Source organism: Camarhynchus parvulus, chromosome 26, assembly GCF_901933205.1.
Source record: "Camarhynchus parvulus chromosome 26, STF_HiC, whole genome shotgun sequence".
Lineage (NCBI taxonomy): Eukaryota > Metazoa > Chordata > Aves > Passeriformes > Thraupidae > Camarhynchus > Camarhynchus parvulus.
This window is the reverse complement of record NC_044596.1, coordinates 3,975,925-3,993,266: the sequence shown is the minus strand read 5'-3', so window position 1 is coordinate 3,993,266 and position 17,342 is coordinate 3,975,925. Positions and strand designations below refer to the sequence as shown.

At 55.8% G+C, this 17,342-nt stretch overlaps 1 protein-coding gene across 1 annotated transcript; it reads right to left on the bottom strand.

Moving 5' to 3' along the window:
- Positions 1-1,225: 1,225 nt before the first annotated feature.
- On the bottom strand, positions 1,226-16,943 carry LRRN2 (leucine rich repeat neuronal 2). Its single transcript, XM_030965671.1, has 2 exons — positions 16,682-16,943; positions 1,226-3,548 (listed from the first exon to the last, which is right to left on the bottom strand). The coding sequence occupies exon 2, from the start codon at positions 3,296-3,298 to the stop codon at positions 1,271-1,273; it is 2,028 nt and encodes a 675-aa protein (XP_030821531.1). The 5' UTR covers positions 3,299-3,548; positions 16,682-16,943; the 3' UTR covers positions 1,226-1,270.
- Between the last annotated feature and the right edge of the window lie 399 nt (positions 16,944-17,342).

The window sequence follows — 17,342 nt, the reverse complement described above, 5'->3', positions numbered from 1 at the left end:
TTCTGCGAAATCCCTGGCGGCAGTAAAGCCTTGGGATGTGAACCTTTGTTCCCAGCCCGTTCCCAATCCCATTTCCTCTGGCATTTTCATGGGATCACCCCCCACCCCATCCCCGTGACAATTCCCAGTGGAGTTTTTCTCCCTTTTCCAGCTGTTTTTTTGGGATCAGCGCTCCCAGAGAAAGCAGAGCTCACTAGAGGGCACCCACGCCCAGCTCCTGCTGCATTCCCTCCTTCCAGGATCCACATTCCCGCCTAGAGAAGGTGCTCAGGGACACCTTCCCATGGCCGGGCGTTGCTTTTCCTGATTTCCCAAACCCACAAATCCAAGTTTTCCCCCTATCCCAAATCCCAGCGATGCCCCTTGGACCCTTCCAGGTGCATCTCAACATTCCCAGTTTTTGTTCCTTCTTCCTCCCCTTTTTTCTTCCTGTTTTTCTTTCGTTTTTTTTTTTTTTTTCATGTTTTACCCATTATCCACAAGTTTTGGGACCTTGTGGGATCCAGGATCCATCCAGCCCCACAGGGAAGTGTCACCATCATCACCATTTCTGTTCTTCTATCCCAAATCCTCCCGTCCTCCTTCCCCCCGGGTGACAGCAGTGACAGAGCAGGGGGTGACACTTGGTTTGATGATCCCAACGCTCCAAAAACCCCAAATAATAACCCCAAACCCCACACGGATCCCAAAGGGAAAAAAACCTACTTTTTTTGAGCTTTTTTAGGTTTTTCTTGTATTTCCAAAGCAGGGGCTGTCCAGCGAGTGAGGTGACACTGGGGTTGCTTTGTTTGATGATCCCAAGGCTCCAAAAAGCCCCCAAAAAGAAACCCCAGACCCCACACAGATCCCAAAGGAAGAAACCTCTTGTTTTAGGGGTTTTTAGGGTTTTTTTGTATTTCCAAAGCAGGGACTGTCCAGCGAGGGAGGTGACACCTCTGGGGTGTCCCTGGTGCCAGGGGGACGCAGGTTTGGGGTTCCTTTTATGGCTCTTCACCCACTCAGGGCATTGTCCCCACAGTGTTCTCCATCCCCTCCCATCTTCCCAGCAGGGTTTTTTTTGGGATCCACGGCCAAATCCAGCCCCTCCACACAAATCCAGGACCACCAGAGGCTCCTCTCCCATGGATCCTGAGGCTCCTCAAGTTCATGTCCACAAAATCCAATTTTTTCCCAGCATCTGTCTTTTTTTTTTTTTTTTGGTAAAAAAACCCTTTTCCCCCCTCCCAACCCACCCCAAAACCCCACCGAACCCCCCAAAATCCATCCTCCCTCAGCACTCCGGGGGTGCTGCCTGCACCTCCACGGCCAGGAGGTGTCCCCGGGGCTGCACGGGATAAACCACGCGCACAGCCCCGGCGCCGCGGAGCGATTCCCGCCGCGATCCGCTGCTCACCGCCACCCCCAGGAGCAGCAGGCACAGCAGCAGCGCCGCCACCAGCGTCCCCTGTCCCCACGGCATCCCCTGCCTGGCCTCTTTAGTCCTGGTGATCACACAGGCCACCCTGACCGGCGATGCCACCAAGGTGACGTGCAGACACGCCCGGTACTCGGTGTCGGGGCGCAGCCGGGTGATGTTGAAGCTGTGGGTGCCCGCGGGGATCCGCGCCGAGCCCAGCACTGAGCCCAGCACCGAGCTGGCCCAGGTGAGGTTGGAGGAGACGGCGTTGAGGCACGGCCTCCAGGCCAGCAGGACGTGGTGGGGCTGGACGTCCACCACCAGCAGCTCCAGCTCGGCCTGGCCCAGCGGGAAGGAGCGGTTGACCAGCACGCGGACGCCGCGGGTGTCAGCGCCCAGCAGGTTGTGAGCCACGCACGTGTAGAGCCCGGCCTCGCGCGCCGCGATCCCGCGGATCTCCAGCGTCCCCTCCGAGTGCACCTTGAACTTGCCGTCATCCCCGAACGGCAGCAGCTTCACCCCGGCCGGCGTCACCCAGTAAATCTCCGGCTCCGGCTCCGCCAGCGCCCGGCAGTGCAGGGCCACGTCGTCACCCACCTCGGCCTCCAGGCGCGCCGGGATGCTGCGGGCGGAGATGAGCGGCAGGCACTGCTCCGTCATCTCCCGGAAAGGGACGTCGCGGATGTGGCGGCGCTGGAGGTCAGGGGGCTCGGCGCAGAGCGTGGACTGGGGCTCGATGAAGCGCACGCGGGGCCGGGTGCTGTTGACCCAGCGGATGACGCAGTCGCAGCGCAGCGGGTTGCCGTGGATGCTGATCTCCTGCAGGTTGGGCAGCGACTCCACCGTCTGCCGGTGCAAGGCACTTAGGGCGTTGTTGTTGAGCATCAGCGTCTCCAGCTGCGGAAGGTGCTGGAAGGCCTTGGGGTGGATGAAGGACAGCTTGGGGTTGTTGGTGACGTCCAGCTTGGTCAGCTCGGGGAGGTTGATGAGGGCGAACTGGTCGATGGACACCAGCTCGTCCATGTTGTTGAGGCCCAGCTCCTTGAGGTGCAGCATGTTGGTGAAGTCGCTCTGCTTGACCCTCTGCAGCGGGTTCTTGTTCAGATCCAGGAATTTCAGGCCGGGCACCTGCTGCAGAGCCCTCTTGGGGACGTCTGCCAGCTTGTTGTCGTAGAAGGACAGGCTCTCCAGGCTCCTCAGCCCTTCCAGGGCGTAATCCGAGATCTCCCGCAGCTGCATCCCGGCCAGCACCAAACTCCTCAGGTTGCCCAGGGGCCGGAAATTCATGTCCAGGATGGCGTCCACCTTGTTCCCCCCGACCATGAGGATCTCCAGGCTGGGCAGCATCTGGAACCAGCGGCTGTCCAGCGTCCTCAGCAGGTTGGAGTTGAGGTGGAGCCGCAGGAGGCTGCCCAGGCCGGCGAAGGCGCGGGGGGCGATGCTGCGGAGCCGGTTGTGGTTCAGGTAGAGCTCCTGAAGGTTCCCCAAGCCCGGGAAGCTGCTGTCGGGCAGATCAGAGAGCTGATTCTCCTCCAGGTGCAGGCTGAGCAGCTGGGGCATGTTCCTGAGCCCGAAATCCCAGACGTCGGAGAAGCTGTTCTGCGACAGATCCAGCTCCGACAGGTTCCGCAGGTAGCCCAGCTCGCCCTGCTCCAGCCTGGCGATGTTGTTGCTCTGCAGCAGCAGGGTCTGGGTGCCCTCGGGCAGCTCCGGGGGCACCGAGGTGATGAAGAGGTCGTTGCAGTCCACCGTGGCCGCCTCGCGGTAGGCGGAGCGGGGCGTGTACCAGGGCCGGATCTGGCACACGCAGCGCGGGGGACACGCCACCCGCCAGGGCACCGTGGGCATGGTGCTGGCGGCCACCACGCACAGCAGGAGGCAGCTGGGCTGGAGGCCTCTCATTTTGGGCTGCTGAAGGTCACAGGGAGCATCCAGAGCTGGGGTGACAGCGGCGGCGGCGAGGCGGGGACGGCGCCCGTGGGGGGAGATGCTCCATGCGAGCCCCTGGAAGGGTCGGCCCCTGCCTGGCGCCCCCGAAATGGGAGCTCAAAGTGCTCGGGGCACCTCAGTCAGAGCTGGGCCCCTTCTTCCTCCCCAAAGGAGTCATTCCAGTGCTCGGCTGCATCTTCCGGGCTCCTCCTCGAGGTCATTCCTGGAAAAACAGCGAAGTTGGGTTAGAGGAGGGTTTGGGCTCCTGGGGAACAAGGGGCAGGGACAAGGGACAGGTTGGGGAGGTAAAAACCTGAGGATGGCACCCCCAGGACCCCCAGTGCCCTCAAAACTGCCCAGCAAATCCATGAATTCCATTTCATATCCATGGCATTCACTGTGCCCTCCCATCCCAGAGAATCTGGGTGGAATTATCCCATGGAATCTGCCCAGGACCCTCCATACAAATCCATGAATTCCGCTTTATATCCATGGTTGAACTGTATCCTCCTATCCCCCGGGATCTGGGTGAAATTATCTCATGGGATATTCCCAGGATACCTGGAACAACTCCATGAATTCCACTTTATATCCATGGCATTTTCCGTGCCCTCTCATCCCAGAAAATCTGTGTGGAATTATCCCATGGAATCTGCCCAGCAGCCCCTGGATCTGTGGCTGAGCAGAGCCAGAGCTGCAAGAGTTGGGAATAATTTTCCATGGGAATAATTGGAAAAAATGGCAATAATCTTCATGTGGGCTCTGCTCCCTGCTCCTCATCCTGCCCAGCTCCAAATTCCCTCATCCAGGAGCTCCAGCCCCATTTGCAGCCCTCCAGTGGGATATTCCTTAGGGAAAATCGTCCCCCAAACATTGGGAATGCTCTGGGGGGTCTGGGATAGGTTTGAACCCCCCGGCATCTCCTGCCTCTCTCCCAATCCAACCTTTTCTTCCCTTAAAAGCCTCTCATCCAGCAGGGGGAAAAAAACAACAACAACAACAAAAAAAACATTAAAAGAGTGGGAAAAACAAAGTTTCAGTTTTCTCCCCGCCGTGCTCTCCCTGGAAAGGGCTCCTGAGCCGAGTTTGTTCCACATCAACTCCTCCCAGATCGATTCCCCGCTCTTCTCCCTCCTTCCCCGCTGCTTTTAAAGCAGCTCCTGCAGAACCAGCATGAAAGGGAAGGACGGATCCATCGATTCCCGCTTCCCTCTGATGGATCCACACCTATCCTTTTAAGTACTCCGGCGTTTTCGGGTCTGTAAAAGTCTCCAGCTGTTCAAATACCTCGGGAATCTTTTCTACTTGAAATAAATATTATGGAGGAATTTGGAGGGGTTTATTTGTTTTCTTTGAGGTGTGAAGGAAAGGCTGGAGAACATGCCTGGTTCCAACCCTGGTTTTCCAGGGAAAACCTCCCCAGCTCTGCTGGTTTTGTCCATAATTGGATTTTATCCCTTTTTTTTTTCCAGCACAGAGCAGGGTTGCATGGATGGCTGGGAGAAATCTTGGATGTGGGATAATCCAGGGGTTTGTGTGAGTCACGGGATGGGAACTTGTGGAAAAATGGTGGATTTGGGAAAAGCTGGGACTAAAATTCACAGAAAGGAGCAAAATGGGAGAAAATGAAGAGCTTTAGCAATGAGTGATCCCTGCTGAGGGGTAAAAATTCTGGGAAAGGATGAGGCTGATCCTGCTGTGCCTGGGAAGCAGCTCCTGGAATTCCTGCAGGGGTGGTGGCACCTCCAGCCTGCTGGGGACAGGGGACAGCTGTCACTGCTGGTCCTGAGTGCGACATTCCCGAGGGATGGCAGCTCCTGGGGCTTTGCTGGGGGAGATCTTGGAGCGAGCTGAGCTCGGGGCTGCTCTCCAGCTTCTCCATCTTCTCTGGATTCCATGGAATCCTCAGCTTCTCCGTCTTCGGATTCCCCATTTTCTCCAGCTATTCCATCTTCTCCAGATTCCCCATTTTTCCTCAGCTTCTCCATTTTCTCTGGATTCCCCATTTTCTCCAGCTTCTTCATAATCTCTGGATTCTTCCCCAGCTTCTCTGGTTTCTCCATTTCCCCCATTTTCTCCAGCTTCTCCAACGTCTCTTGCTTCTCCAGTTTTCCCATCTTCCCTGGCTTCCCCAGCTTCTCCATCTTTCCTGGCTTTTCCAGGAAAGCTACTCCAGCTTCTCCAGGTTCTCCATTCTTCTTCAGCTTCTCCAGCTTGGCCTGGGACACTCCCAGGGGTGGAGCAGCCACGGATTCTCTGGGAATTCCATCCCAGCTCCTCCCAAGGATGGATTTCATCCCAAAATCCAACTGGAACAAGGAACTGGGAATCCCCAGCATCTCCCAACTCCGAGCAAAGCCTGGCATGGGAATGGTGCCTTGTTCCTGAGAGAGTCTCCCGGCTGGAACCTCAGCACGGAAAACAAACGGAGAAAGGAAGGGAAAAAGGAGAAATAAAAAGGGACAAAAAAGAAACGAAAAGGATGAAGAAGAAATAAATACAGGGAAAGAGGAGAAATACTGGGATAAAGGAGAAATACAAGGAAAAATGAGAAATACAGTGGAAAAGGGCAAATACGAGGAAAAAGGAGAAAATAAAGGGACAAAAGAGAAATGAAAGGACAAAAATGAGAAATAAAAAAGGACAAAGGAGAAATACAAAGGGAAAGGAGAAATAAATAAAAGGACAATGAAGAAATAAATAGAGGGACAAAGAAGTGCTAAAAATAGGTTAGAAACTGTTGCATAGTTGATCATTGTTAAGCATGTACTGTTGGTTTTCTAACCTATTTTTAACAGAGGAAATAAATAAAGCAACAAAGAAGAAATAAATAGAGTGACAAAGGAGAAATAAATAGAAGGACAAATAAGAAATAAATAAAGAGGCAAAGGAGAAATAAATAAAGGGGCAAAGGAGAAATGAATAGAGGGACAAAGGAGAAATAAATAAAGAGGCAAAGGAGAAATAAATAGAGGGACAAAGGAGAAATAAATAGAGGGACAAAGGGCCCCGAATGTCGCCGGCTCCGTGGCAACCGCCCCCCCTCGCCCCTCATCTGTATGCCCGGGCTGAGCCCCGCGGCCGCCGCGGCTCCATGGAAACCCCGAGCTCCCGGAACCCCGGGCTGGAGATGGGAGATGGGATTGAGGAGCTGCCACAGGGAAAACTTCGTGGGTTTGGGGCGTTTTCAGAAATTCCGGGGGGTTTTGGCGCTCGGCAGTTGCGGGGTGCGTATGCCCGAGGCGGATGTTGCCGGGATGGGAGGGTTTTTCTGGGGTGGAAGGGTTTTCCTGGGATATGAGAGTTTTCCTGGAATATGAGGGGTTTTCCTGGGATACGACGCTGTTCCTGGGATGGGAGTTTTCCTGGGATATGAGAGTTTTCCTGGGATATGAGGTTTTTCCCGGGATGGGAAGGTGTTCCTGGAACATGAAAGTTTTCCTGGGATGGGAGTGTTTTCCTGGGATACGAAGCTGTTCCTGGAATATGAGAGTTTCCCTGGAATTGCGAGGGTTTTCCTGGCATTATGAGGCTGTTCCTGGGATGGGAAGGTTTTCCTGGCATACCAGGCCATTCCCACCCCCTTTCCAGCAGCTTCACCCCCCTAAACCCAACACCACCCCCAAGGGTGACACGGCGTGGGACAGCGATGTCCCCATCGTGTGCCACCCTGTGTCCCTCACAGCAGCCTCCAGCTGCCATTTCGGGATGTTATTCCCTCAAAAAAACATTTCCACGGGTCGGGGAACACCTGGCAAAGTCCATGTCAAGGTCTGAGCCGGGATTTTTACTCGGGACAAGTGGCTTTGGAAGCGTTTCCTTGGAGCTTTTCCCAGCAGAAGGAGCGTGGGTTTAGATGGGATTTTGGGAAGAAATCCTTCCCTGTGAAGGCAGTGAGGCCCTGGCACAGCTTTCCCCACCCTGGAAGCGTCCACGGCCAGGCTGGGCACGGTTTGGAGCCACCAGAATGAGCAGAATCCACTCCAAACTCCCTTTTCTCACTCAATCCTTATTTTGTGCACAGGGATGGGATTTTTATTTTTTTTTTTCCCATCCTCCTGCCTCTCCGCGGGCAGGGAGGGCGATAACGCGATTCCTGTTATTCCTGCTTGTCCGGGAGGCAGCCGGGAGATAAAAACGCAGCCGGGAGCAACGAAGAGCTCGGCTGCCACTCGGGATCCCGGGGGGCAGCAGCCGCTTCTTATCTCTTATCTCGCTGCTCCTCTGCCTCTCTCCGGCTGGATTTTAATGAGGAGGGCTTGGAAATCAGCCTGGTGTGCTCATCCGGGCGCTCCCGGGCTCTGGGATCGTTGTCTTGGCTCTGGAATTGTCTTGGTTCTGGAATTGTTGTCTCGGCTCTGGAATTGTCTCTGGAATTGGTTTTGGTTGTGGTTTTTCCCCCTCCAAACGCTCCCACAGGTTCCTGTGGCATCCCCGATCCGGGCTCAGCCTCCAGCCTGGAAAAAGGGGCAGAATTTGGCCCTCCCGGCCTCAAACTGCACATTCCAGAGGGGCTTGGATGCCGCAGTCGTTCCCTAAGGATCACACATCCCATCCCGAGGGAGCTTTGGAGATGCTCCGGTCCCTGGGCTGGGTCCCTTCTCCAAAATTCTGCTTTTGGAGTTTGGCCTTTCTGAAAGTCCATTCCTGTCGGGATAAATCCCCAGGGATTTTCAGACAAGAAGCCTCAAATCTGTGATTTTCAATTAGGAAGCTTCAAATCCATGATTTTCAGCCCAGAAGTCTCAAATCCATGATTTTCAACCAGGAAGCTTCAAATCCATTATTTTCAGCCCAGAAGCCTCTGAGCATCCTGGAGAAATCCAGGATTCCCTGAGCATCCCAGAGAAATCCAGGATTCCTTGAGAATCCCCAAAAAGTTTGGGATTCCCTGAGCATCCCAGAGAGGTTTAGGATGCCCTGAGAATCCCAGGAAAAGTTTAGGATTCTGTGGACATCCCAGAGAGATCCAGGATTCCCTGAGCATCCCAGGAAAAGTTCAGGATTCCCAGAGCATCCCAGAAAGATCCAGGATTACCTGGGTTTCCCAAAAAAGTTTGGGATTCCCTGAGCATTCCAGAGAAGTTTGGGATTCCCTGAGCATCCCAGAGAGATCCAGGATTCCCTGATCATTCCAGGAAAAGTTCAGGATTCCCTGGACACCCCAGGGAGGTTTGATGACAAAGGGCAGCCGGGCTGTGACATGCAGGGACACAACCCTTAAATTAAACTCCTGTCAGCTCTGGGATCTGGGACCCACCGGGAATTCACGGCGAAATTCCCGGGAAAAGGGCCGGGGATGCCAAAGGAGCCTCGGGAGCAGGAGCACCACGGGATCGCTCAGCCTTCATTAGGGTAAATTAAAACGGGAGCAAGATGACAATTGCAATTTGTGAGAGTTAATTGTTCTGATGGCTCTGCAGATTGGGGGAGTTAATTGTGCTGGCTCCCAGGTGGGGCCTGGATCGGGAATGGATCGGGAATGGATCAGGAATGGATTGGGAATGGATCAGGAATGGATTGGAAATGGATTGGGAATGGATCGGGAATGGATTGGAAATGGATCAGGAATGGATCGGGAACGGATCAGGAATGGATTGGAAATTGATTGGGAATGGATTGGAAATGGATCAGGAATGGATCAGGAATGAATTTGGAATGGATCAGGAATGGATTGGAAATGGATTGGAAATGGATCGGGAATGGGAGTGGATCAGGAATGGATCAGGAATGAATTTGGAATGGATCAGACAATGGATGTCACCTGGTGGGAAACACCAGGATCCCCGTCCCATCCCATCCCATCCCACATCCCATCCCATCCCATCCCATCCCATCCCATCCCATCCCATCCCATCCCATTCCCTAAAGGAGCTGTGGGATTTTGCCAGGATCAGGCCGGGTTTTTCCATCCTGTGGGTGCAGTGGGAATGCTCAGGATCCACATCCCACTGCAAAATCCCTCTCTGGGAGCCCAGGGAAGGGCTCAGCCCCACAAAATTCCATAAAACCAGCGCTGCTCCAAGCAGGGCACAGCAGGGACGCTGCCGTGTCATTCCCAGTGACCTTCCCAGCGGATGGGGAACGATCGATAATTAATTCCTCATTAACGCCGCCTCATTTGCAGAGCAGCTCCCCCCAAACCTCCCCCCCTTTCCCTTCCCCCTCCAAGGGCAGCGGGATGGGGACGGGAATGTCCGGGAATGCCAAAGGATTTGAGATCCTGGGAATGTCAAAGCTCCCAAATCCCCGTGGTTTTCCATGAATTGTTGGATCCAAAGCACACAGAGGCTGGGGCGTGCATCCCAAGGAATTTTCCAGCTGGAGAAAGCGGCTCCTGGCATTCCAGGATCCTGGATTGGGTGGAAAACCCCCCAGCCCCCAGATCCAGAGGCTGGGAATGGCCGGGAGTGCGGTGGCTCAGGATATTTTGGAAATAAATATTCCTGCAGCCTGGTGTTGGTGTGGGATTCCCTTCTGGAGGGATAAATCCAGGCTCCTTCAGCTTCCCCCAGGCAGGGAGCGGAAATCCAGGATATTGAAAGTGAAAAAAAATGGGAATGATTCCCTGGGTGTGATTAAAACCCAAGCTGTGGAGGGAGCGCTCCTGTGGTTTCTCCAGAGGTTCCTGCAGCTGGGAAAAAATATTCATGTGGTTGGAAAAAATATTCCTGTGGTTGGGAAAAATATTTTTGTGGTTGGGAATAATATTTTTGTGCCTGGGAAAAATATTCATGTGGCTGGAAAAAATATTTTTGTGGCTGGGAAAAATATTTTTATGGCTGGGAAAAATATTCCTGTGGCTCAGTGCTGTTGCTGCAGGCGGGAGTGCTGCACAGGGAAGAGGCTGGAGAGGGTTGGAAAACTGGGAATCTCACTGGAGAAACAGGAATCTGGCTGGAGAACTGGGAATTCTGCTGGAGAACCAGGAATTCTGCTGGAGAACCAGGAAACTCCCTGGAGGATTGGGAATCTCCTTGGAGAACTGGGAATTCTGCTGAAGAACGGGAAATCTCACTGGAGAACAGGGAATCTGGCTGAAGGACAAGGAACCTCACTGGAGAACAGGGAATCTCACTTGAGAACTGGGAATTCTGCCGGAGAAGAGGGAATCTCACTGGAGAACAGGAATCTGGCTGGAAAACTGGGAATCTGTCTGGGAAAATTCCTGGGAATCCAGGAATTTTGCTGGAGAACCAGGAATCTCCCTGGAGAACTGGGAATTCTGCTGAAGAACTGGAAATCTCACTGGAGAATGGGGAATTCTGCTGGAGAAGAGAGAATCTCACTGGAGAAGAGGGAATCTCGCTGGAGAACCGGGAATTTCGCTCTGCCGGGCCCTTCCCTCTTCCAGTTTTTTGTGTCTCCATCTGTGGATGAATCTGCTGCTCCCAGAGGAAAGGGAGGCAGGGATGGGGCAGCGATTCCAGGGAATTGCAGAGGGATGGGGTCACAAAGAGTGGGGAGACCCCCAGGGCTGCTCCCACAGAATTCCAGCTCAGGGTGGCACCTGTGGGATCGGAGCCATTCCCAATCCTAGGGAAGCCTCTCCCTGCTTTTCTCCTGGACCATTCCGGCCCTCTTGGATGCCAGAAAGGCCTGGAATGATCAAACCCCTTGGAATCACATCCCAGCCATGTCTGCAGGATCCGGGATTCTCCTGGGGGAGCCGATCCCACCCTGGGGATCCCTCCAGGGCCGGGGATGCCTCTGGAATTCCACAAGGGCTCTGGAATTCCTCAAGGGCTCTGGAATTCCACAAGAACTCTGGAATTCTACAAGGACTCTGGAATTCCACAAGGACACGAGGTCCTGCTGCCAGGGGACAGCCCGAGGTGGCCCAGCTCCCAATTCCTGACAAATCCCAAGTCTGGAATCGCTGGCTGCAGGTCAGGGCGGAAAGGAGGGAAGCTCCAGCAGAAAAAAAAACACCAAAAAACGGGAAAAGATCAAATCCAGGCTTTTCAAGCGGATTCAGCCCCTGCCAAAGAAGGGGAACAACCCCCAGCATCCCCCCAAAAAAAGCCGTGGATCGGCGCGGATGCCAAGGAGTCATTAGGAATCCTAAGGAAAACCTACGGTTGCCATGGCAACTGCCAGGCACGGCTCCGGGGCTGCCTCACCCCCTCCCCGGGCGCGGAGCGGATCCGTGGGATGGAGGCAAATCCCTCTGGAAAGGCTCGGGGAGCTGGGGAGGGGATGGAGCAGCGCTGTTTCTATGGAATTTTGGGGGCTGAGCCTCTGCCGGCGCTGCCGGAGAGGGATTTTCCAGCGGGATGTGGATCCTGCGCATCCCCCCCCCCCTGCGCCCACCGGGTGGAAAAACCCTCCCTGATTCCCGGTAAATTCCATTTCCGGCTTGTCTGGAATAAAATCATGCCACTGAGTGCTGGGAGAGGAGGGAAAAGGGAATTATTCCATGGAGGGAGATCTGGGATGAGCCAGGATGAGCTCAAACGCCACTGGAGCTGGAGCTGGAGTGGGAAGGAAAAAATTTGGAGAGCCAAGGAACATCCCAGCTGCTCATCCCTCTCATTCCCATGGAAAAACCCCTCAGTTTCCAGGGATTCTGCAACAGGAAACAGGAAAACCTGGAAAATGCAGCAGGAAAAGCTGATCCCTGTCCCCATAGACCTTGAGGGCTGTGGATGGAACCAAATCCATTTCCCAAATCCCTTTTCCAAATCCATTTCCCAAATCTATTTCCCAAATCCCTTTCCCAAATCCATCTCCCAAATCCATTTCCCAACCGGTTTCCCAACATGAGTGTTGGCACAGCAGGAGAAATTCCTGCTCTCCCATCTTTTCAGCATCTTGGGAATTCCAGGAAAACTGGGAAAATCCATGGCCAAGCCAGGGAGGACGACCCTGCCCAAGGAAGCAGCGCTTCCCAAGAGGATTTTACTGGAAAAAAAAAAGGATCTAAGGAATTATTAAAGAGCCATAAGAACAGCTGGGAAATGCCCCTGAAATGCCTTTTTTTTAAAAAATAATTCAATGGAAAGGGAATTCCAGCATGGACGGGAATTCCAGCGTGGATGGGAATTCAGGAACCTGGAATTCTGAAGGACTGACCCTGATCCTGCCCCTGGCTTCTTCCAAAGGGATGAATCCTGCCAAACTCTGGGAATTCAGGAATGCCGGAGCTTCCCAGAGCCAGGACTGGGACAACCAATCCCGGGAGCTCGTGGGAGTTGGGAAAAGTGACTCAGAAACGGGACCGGGCTCAGAATTTTCCATGGGAATCCAAACATTCCTGGGAAAAACTCGGCTCCACAGCAATTCACAAATCGGGATCAAAGCCCCCGCCCCATTTCCTTTTTATTTTTGTTGGGATTTCAAGGCGAGGGAGAGGCTTTGATGAGGCATCAAATGCTGCTTGGAGCAACCAAAATATTCCGTCATCCTGGAAAGAGCGACAGCCACACGATGGAAAAGCTTTGGAAAAGCTTCTCCTGGCACAAAACAAATCGATACATTTTTAATGGGTCATAAAAATCCCTTTTTCCCCCTTTTTCCAGGTAGAATGTGTATTTTTAATGCTTTTCCTCCCCCCCCTCTTTATTCCCAAAGGTCCTGCTGGGAATCAGGGAAGCAGAGCTGCTTCTTTTCCTTCCTAAAAAAAGATCTGGAGCCGGCTGCTCTGATCCTTTGGGAAAAGATGGTTAAGATGCAAAACCCCTTTTCCTGCTGATTCCAAATTCCTCATTTAAAATTCCTTATTAAAGCCTCGCTCTTCCCAAAAAACCCATTTTTTTTTTTTTTCCCCAGCATGGATTCTCCTCATTTCAGCCACCGGGAAGGACAAAGCACCAACCGTCAGATTTCACCTGGCATGGATTATTTTTGTTAGGATCGTTCTAAATTCCATTAATAAAGGGGTTTTTAACAGAGATTGGGAGACTCTGGAGCCTGGAGAGTGTCAGCAAGATCCAGGATCATTCCTGGAGGGGAAAACCCGGCCTTAATTCCAAGCAGAGCTGGTGAATAATTGATCCCGAATAATTTATTCCCAAATAATTTATTCCCGAATAATTTATGGATCCAGTCTGGGTGAGAAGAGCCCCAGACTTCAGTCCCAATTAAGGCCTTTGTGAATTGTCTGGGAACGGATCCCAATTTTTCCCCATGTTTATTTGTTATCCGGGATCGTGCTCCAAATGGAGCCGCCGCACAATTCCTGCTTTTCCCGAGTGTTTGCAAACAGCTCCCGCTGCCAGCACTTGGAGGGGGTTTTCCAGCCCCTATCCCACCTTGGAACAGGTGGGAATTTTCATGGGAATGATCCCCAAGAAGTTCTGGCTGGATGGAGAGGGGACAGCAAAGGTTCTCAAGGCGATTTTCCCAAAAAATCCTAAAACTTGGCTGCTGGATCCGCCTTTTCCAAAGCCTTCCATAAATAAATGGATGGCCTGGAATGCTGCTGGGAATTCCAGAGGCTGCCTGGGTCCTGGATAAATGGATGCTGGAGGTTGCCAGGTTTATCCAGGTTTATGCCTTGGCTCAGGAGCAGCGATCCCGATCCCAAAATTCCACCCCAAAATCCCAGTGCGGGGCTTTATCCACAGGGAACTTGCCCGAATTTCACGAGTTCTGAACTCATCCCATTTTCCTTCTTATCCCGGTGTCCTGGTGGGAAGCAGCAGCTGGGATTGGGATTCTCCTTTCCACTGGGTTGGGAATTATTCCCTTGGGAATAATCCCAAAAAGCAGAGTCATGGGGGAGGGAGAGATCCCAGCCCTCATTCAGGGGCTGGAACCTTGGGATTGGGAACAGCAGGAACAGTTCCTTCATGCCCTGGAGGGTGGTGATGAATTTTTGTGTCCTTTTGGCACATCAGGAATGTCATCCCATGGGATCTCCCAGGGAAGGGAAGAGGCGTTAATGGACCAGGGTGATCCAGGAGGAAATCTGGGAATAAAGGGGCAGAGCCTCATGTTTGGGATTCACCTGCACAGGTGGAATTCCCAACCTCCCCTGCACCAGCTCTGGGCATTCCCAGCATCTCCCCAGTCCCTGTCCTAGCCAGGAAATCCAGGAACACATCCCAAAACGGCAGGGAAGTGTTTTTCCAGCTGAAAGCAGGAGCGGGGATGATCCCTGGGCTTCAGGAGAAGGAGCCGTGGTTGGGCAGGGCGGCGGGAGCGCTGCTCCACCTCTGGGATGGGAATTCCACGGAGATCCAAGATTCCATGGGAATGGGAACGGCTCCTCTGAACCCCCGAGGGGGCAATTCCAGCTCAACGCCAGCGGTTTGGGGAAAAGTGAATTCCTGCAGCCCCGCTGAGGCTGGATGGGGTCGGGATGGGGTCGGATCGGGGTCCTGCAGAATTCCCGACCCTTTTCCCTGTGCCAGAGGAATCCCACGGGCTCTGCCGGGGCTCTGGGCACGGCTCAGCTCCCAGTTTTCCTCTGTGGATGAGAAGAGAGGTCCCAGCCAAAGGGAAGGGTTGGGAATGGGAAGGGAGATCCCTTCCAAAGAAAAGGGTTGGGAATGGGAAGAGAGATCCCAGACAAAGGGTTGGGAATGGGAAGGGAGATCCCTTACAAAGAAAAGGGTTGGATTGGGAAGAGAGATCCCAGCCAAAGAAGAAAGTTGGGAATGGGAAGAGAGATCCAAAGGGAAGGGTTGGATTGGGAAGAGAGATCCCAGCCAAAGAAAAGGGTTGGGAGCGGCCGAGGAGCAGAGGCCAAGCCCGGCCCTCAGCCCCCGATCCTGCTCTGCCGCTTCCAGTGGTGCCAGCAGGTGACAAAGCCGCTCCCACTGCCCGCACAGGGGACACAGAGAGCCGGGAATGCCAGGAAAAGCCTCAGCAGGGCGGGATCGGGATCCTCCGGCACAGGGAGCCGGGGCTGGAGCCGGGAGGTGCTGCCCCATGTCCCTGGAGTGACCTGAGGGACATCCCAGGACAATCCCCAGGACAGGGAATCTTGTCCTGAGCCACCTCCCGCCGCCGCAGGCTGGGCATGAGGGAGGCAGGGATGAGCCATTCCCGTGCCAGCTTCTCCAGGGGCTCTGCCCGCGCCCAGGCTGCAGGATCGGGGCGCTGGGAAAGGCAGGGCTGGGTCCTGGCTCGGCACCAGCGAGGAGGGGACAGGGAGGGGACACACAGGAGGGGACAGAGGTGACACCCGCGCGCGGCTGCGGAGCTGCCACAGCCTCGGCACATCCAGGCTGCGGGGAGCGGAGCCCGATGGCAGCGCCCACCTGCAGCTCCAGCCACAGCATCCCCGGGAACGCCGCGCCCGGGGGCTCCTCCCGACCCCCCGCGCCCCTCCGGGCTCCCCCTGGGCTTCTCCCGCTCCTCCTGGGCGCCTCCAATCCCCTTTTCCAGGCTCTGGGAGAAACCAGGGCCGGGCTGAGCGCGGGGAGAGGCGAGGGCAGCGCTGGCTCAGCCACACACGGAGCGCGGGGTCCCTGCCGGCCCCGAGCCCTTTCCCGGAGCGGCTCCGGGGATCACCCCGGAGCTCTCCGGGCTGGCTGGGCACGGCCCCGGGCAGAGCTGGGCAGGGCTGGGCACGGCCCCGGGCAGGGCTGGGCGCTGGCACAGGGACCCGGGCACTGCGGGCGGGTGCAGCCGCGGCGGGGAGGGGCAGGGCTGGGCAGCGCGGGGAGGTAAACACGGCACCGGCCCAGAAAGCAGGAAAACGACACCAAAATGACATTAAAATGACACCAAAATGACTGTTCCCGATGCGTCCTTTGCCATCACCTTTGCTGTCCCCCCCTCCTCGGCCGGCTGTCCCCTCCCTGGGGTGGCCGAGCAGGCGGAGGAGGGCTTGCCAGGAGCCCCAAGGACCGCGCTGTTCCTCTATTTCACACCCAACGTCCCTCCCGTCACATTTTCCGCGTCGCGCGGGCACCGAGGGGGTTAATGCCCGGGAAGCGCCGCTCCCGCCCGGATCGCATCCTGGCAGCATCCCTGGATCCCAGCCCCGCCGGCGGCTCCGTGACCAGCGCATCACCCCCGGCCCCGCCGCCCTCGCCCCCCGCTCCCACCCGCGCCGGGATCCGCTCGATTCCAGGAGGAGTTTCCAGGAGCGGGAATGCAGCTCCCTACCCGCGGTACCTGGGAGCCATCCCTGCCTTCCTCCTGGCCCTTCATCCCCTCCCGGAGCGCCGCTCTCCGTCCATTCCCTGTTTTTTTTTATTTTTTCCCCACCCCGTTTATTTCCAAACGCACCATTTCTCCTCAAATCCAGCATCGAGCAGGGAAATCAAAGCGCTGGAATGGGGAAAAAACAACCCCGAGCGAGCCGCCGAGGCGCCGGCTCGGTGCTGCAGAGCGCAGGAGCCCCCCCAAAGTCACCCCCGGCCCAAAAACCCCAAACCGCGGCCGTGGCCCCCAACTCACCCTCCGAGCCTGTCCCCGTCCCCCGGCGCCGCTGTCACCGCCTGCCACCCCCCGCCACAGCTGCCCGCACATCTGGCTCGGCTGGCAGACAAAAGGCCGGGTGGCTCCGGAGCTGTCGCCGCTGGCGGGGTCTGTCCTTGTCGCTGAGGACGGGGACAGGGCCAGCAGGACCCTCCGGCCGCGCTGACCCTCAGGGCTGGAGGCGGCGGGGAGAGCTCTTCACCCTTCGCTCGCCCGGCGCCTTCGCAGCCGCACAGTCCCCGCTCCCCCTCCTCCTCCTCCTCCTCCTCCTCCTCCCTCTCCTCCCTTCTCCCCTCCCTCCCCAATCCTCCTCCTCACTCCAGCCTTGTCGCCACGACGTGCCACCCACCCGAGGCAGCTCCAGCCTTAACCCCTGCGGCTCTGGCCTCTGCCGGGGGATGCTCCCGAGGGATGAAGGCTCCCCCGGGGATGCCGAGCCGGCCCTCGGGATCCGCTGCGCCACCGCCGTCCCCTCCCCGCAGCCGGGGGTCGCCCAGCCCGGGGGCTGCGGGGGTGGCTGCGAGGGGAGGGGGACACTCGGGTTTGGGGTTTGTGTCCCAAATCTCCTCCTGCCCACCGGGATTTCTCGGCATTTCCAAACATGAGCCCGGCAGCCCCGTGTCCCTCCCCGAGGGGACAG

Coding starts and splice junctions, on each gene's coding strand:
- LRRN2 (XM_030965671.1), bottom strand. CDS start 3,298: ATGAGAGGCCTCCAGCCCAGCTGCCTCCTGCTGTGCGTGGTGGCCGCC.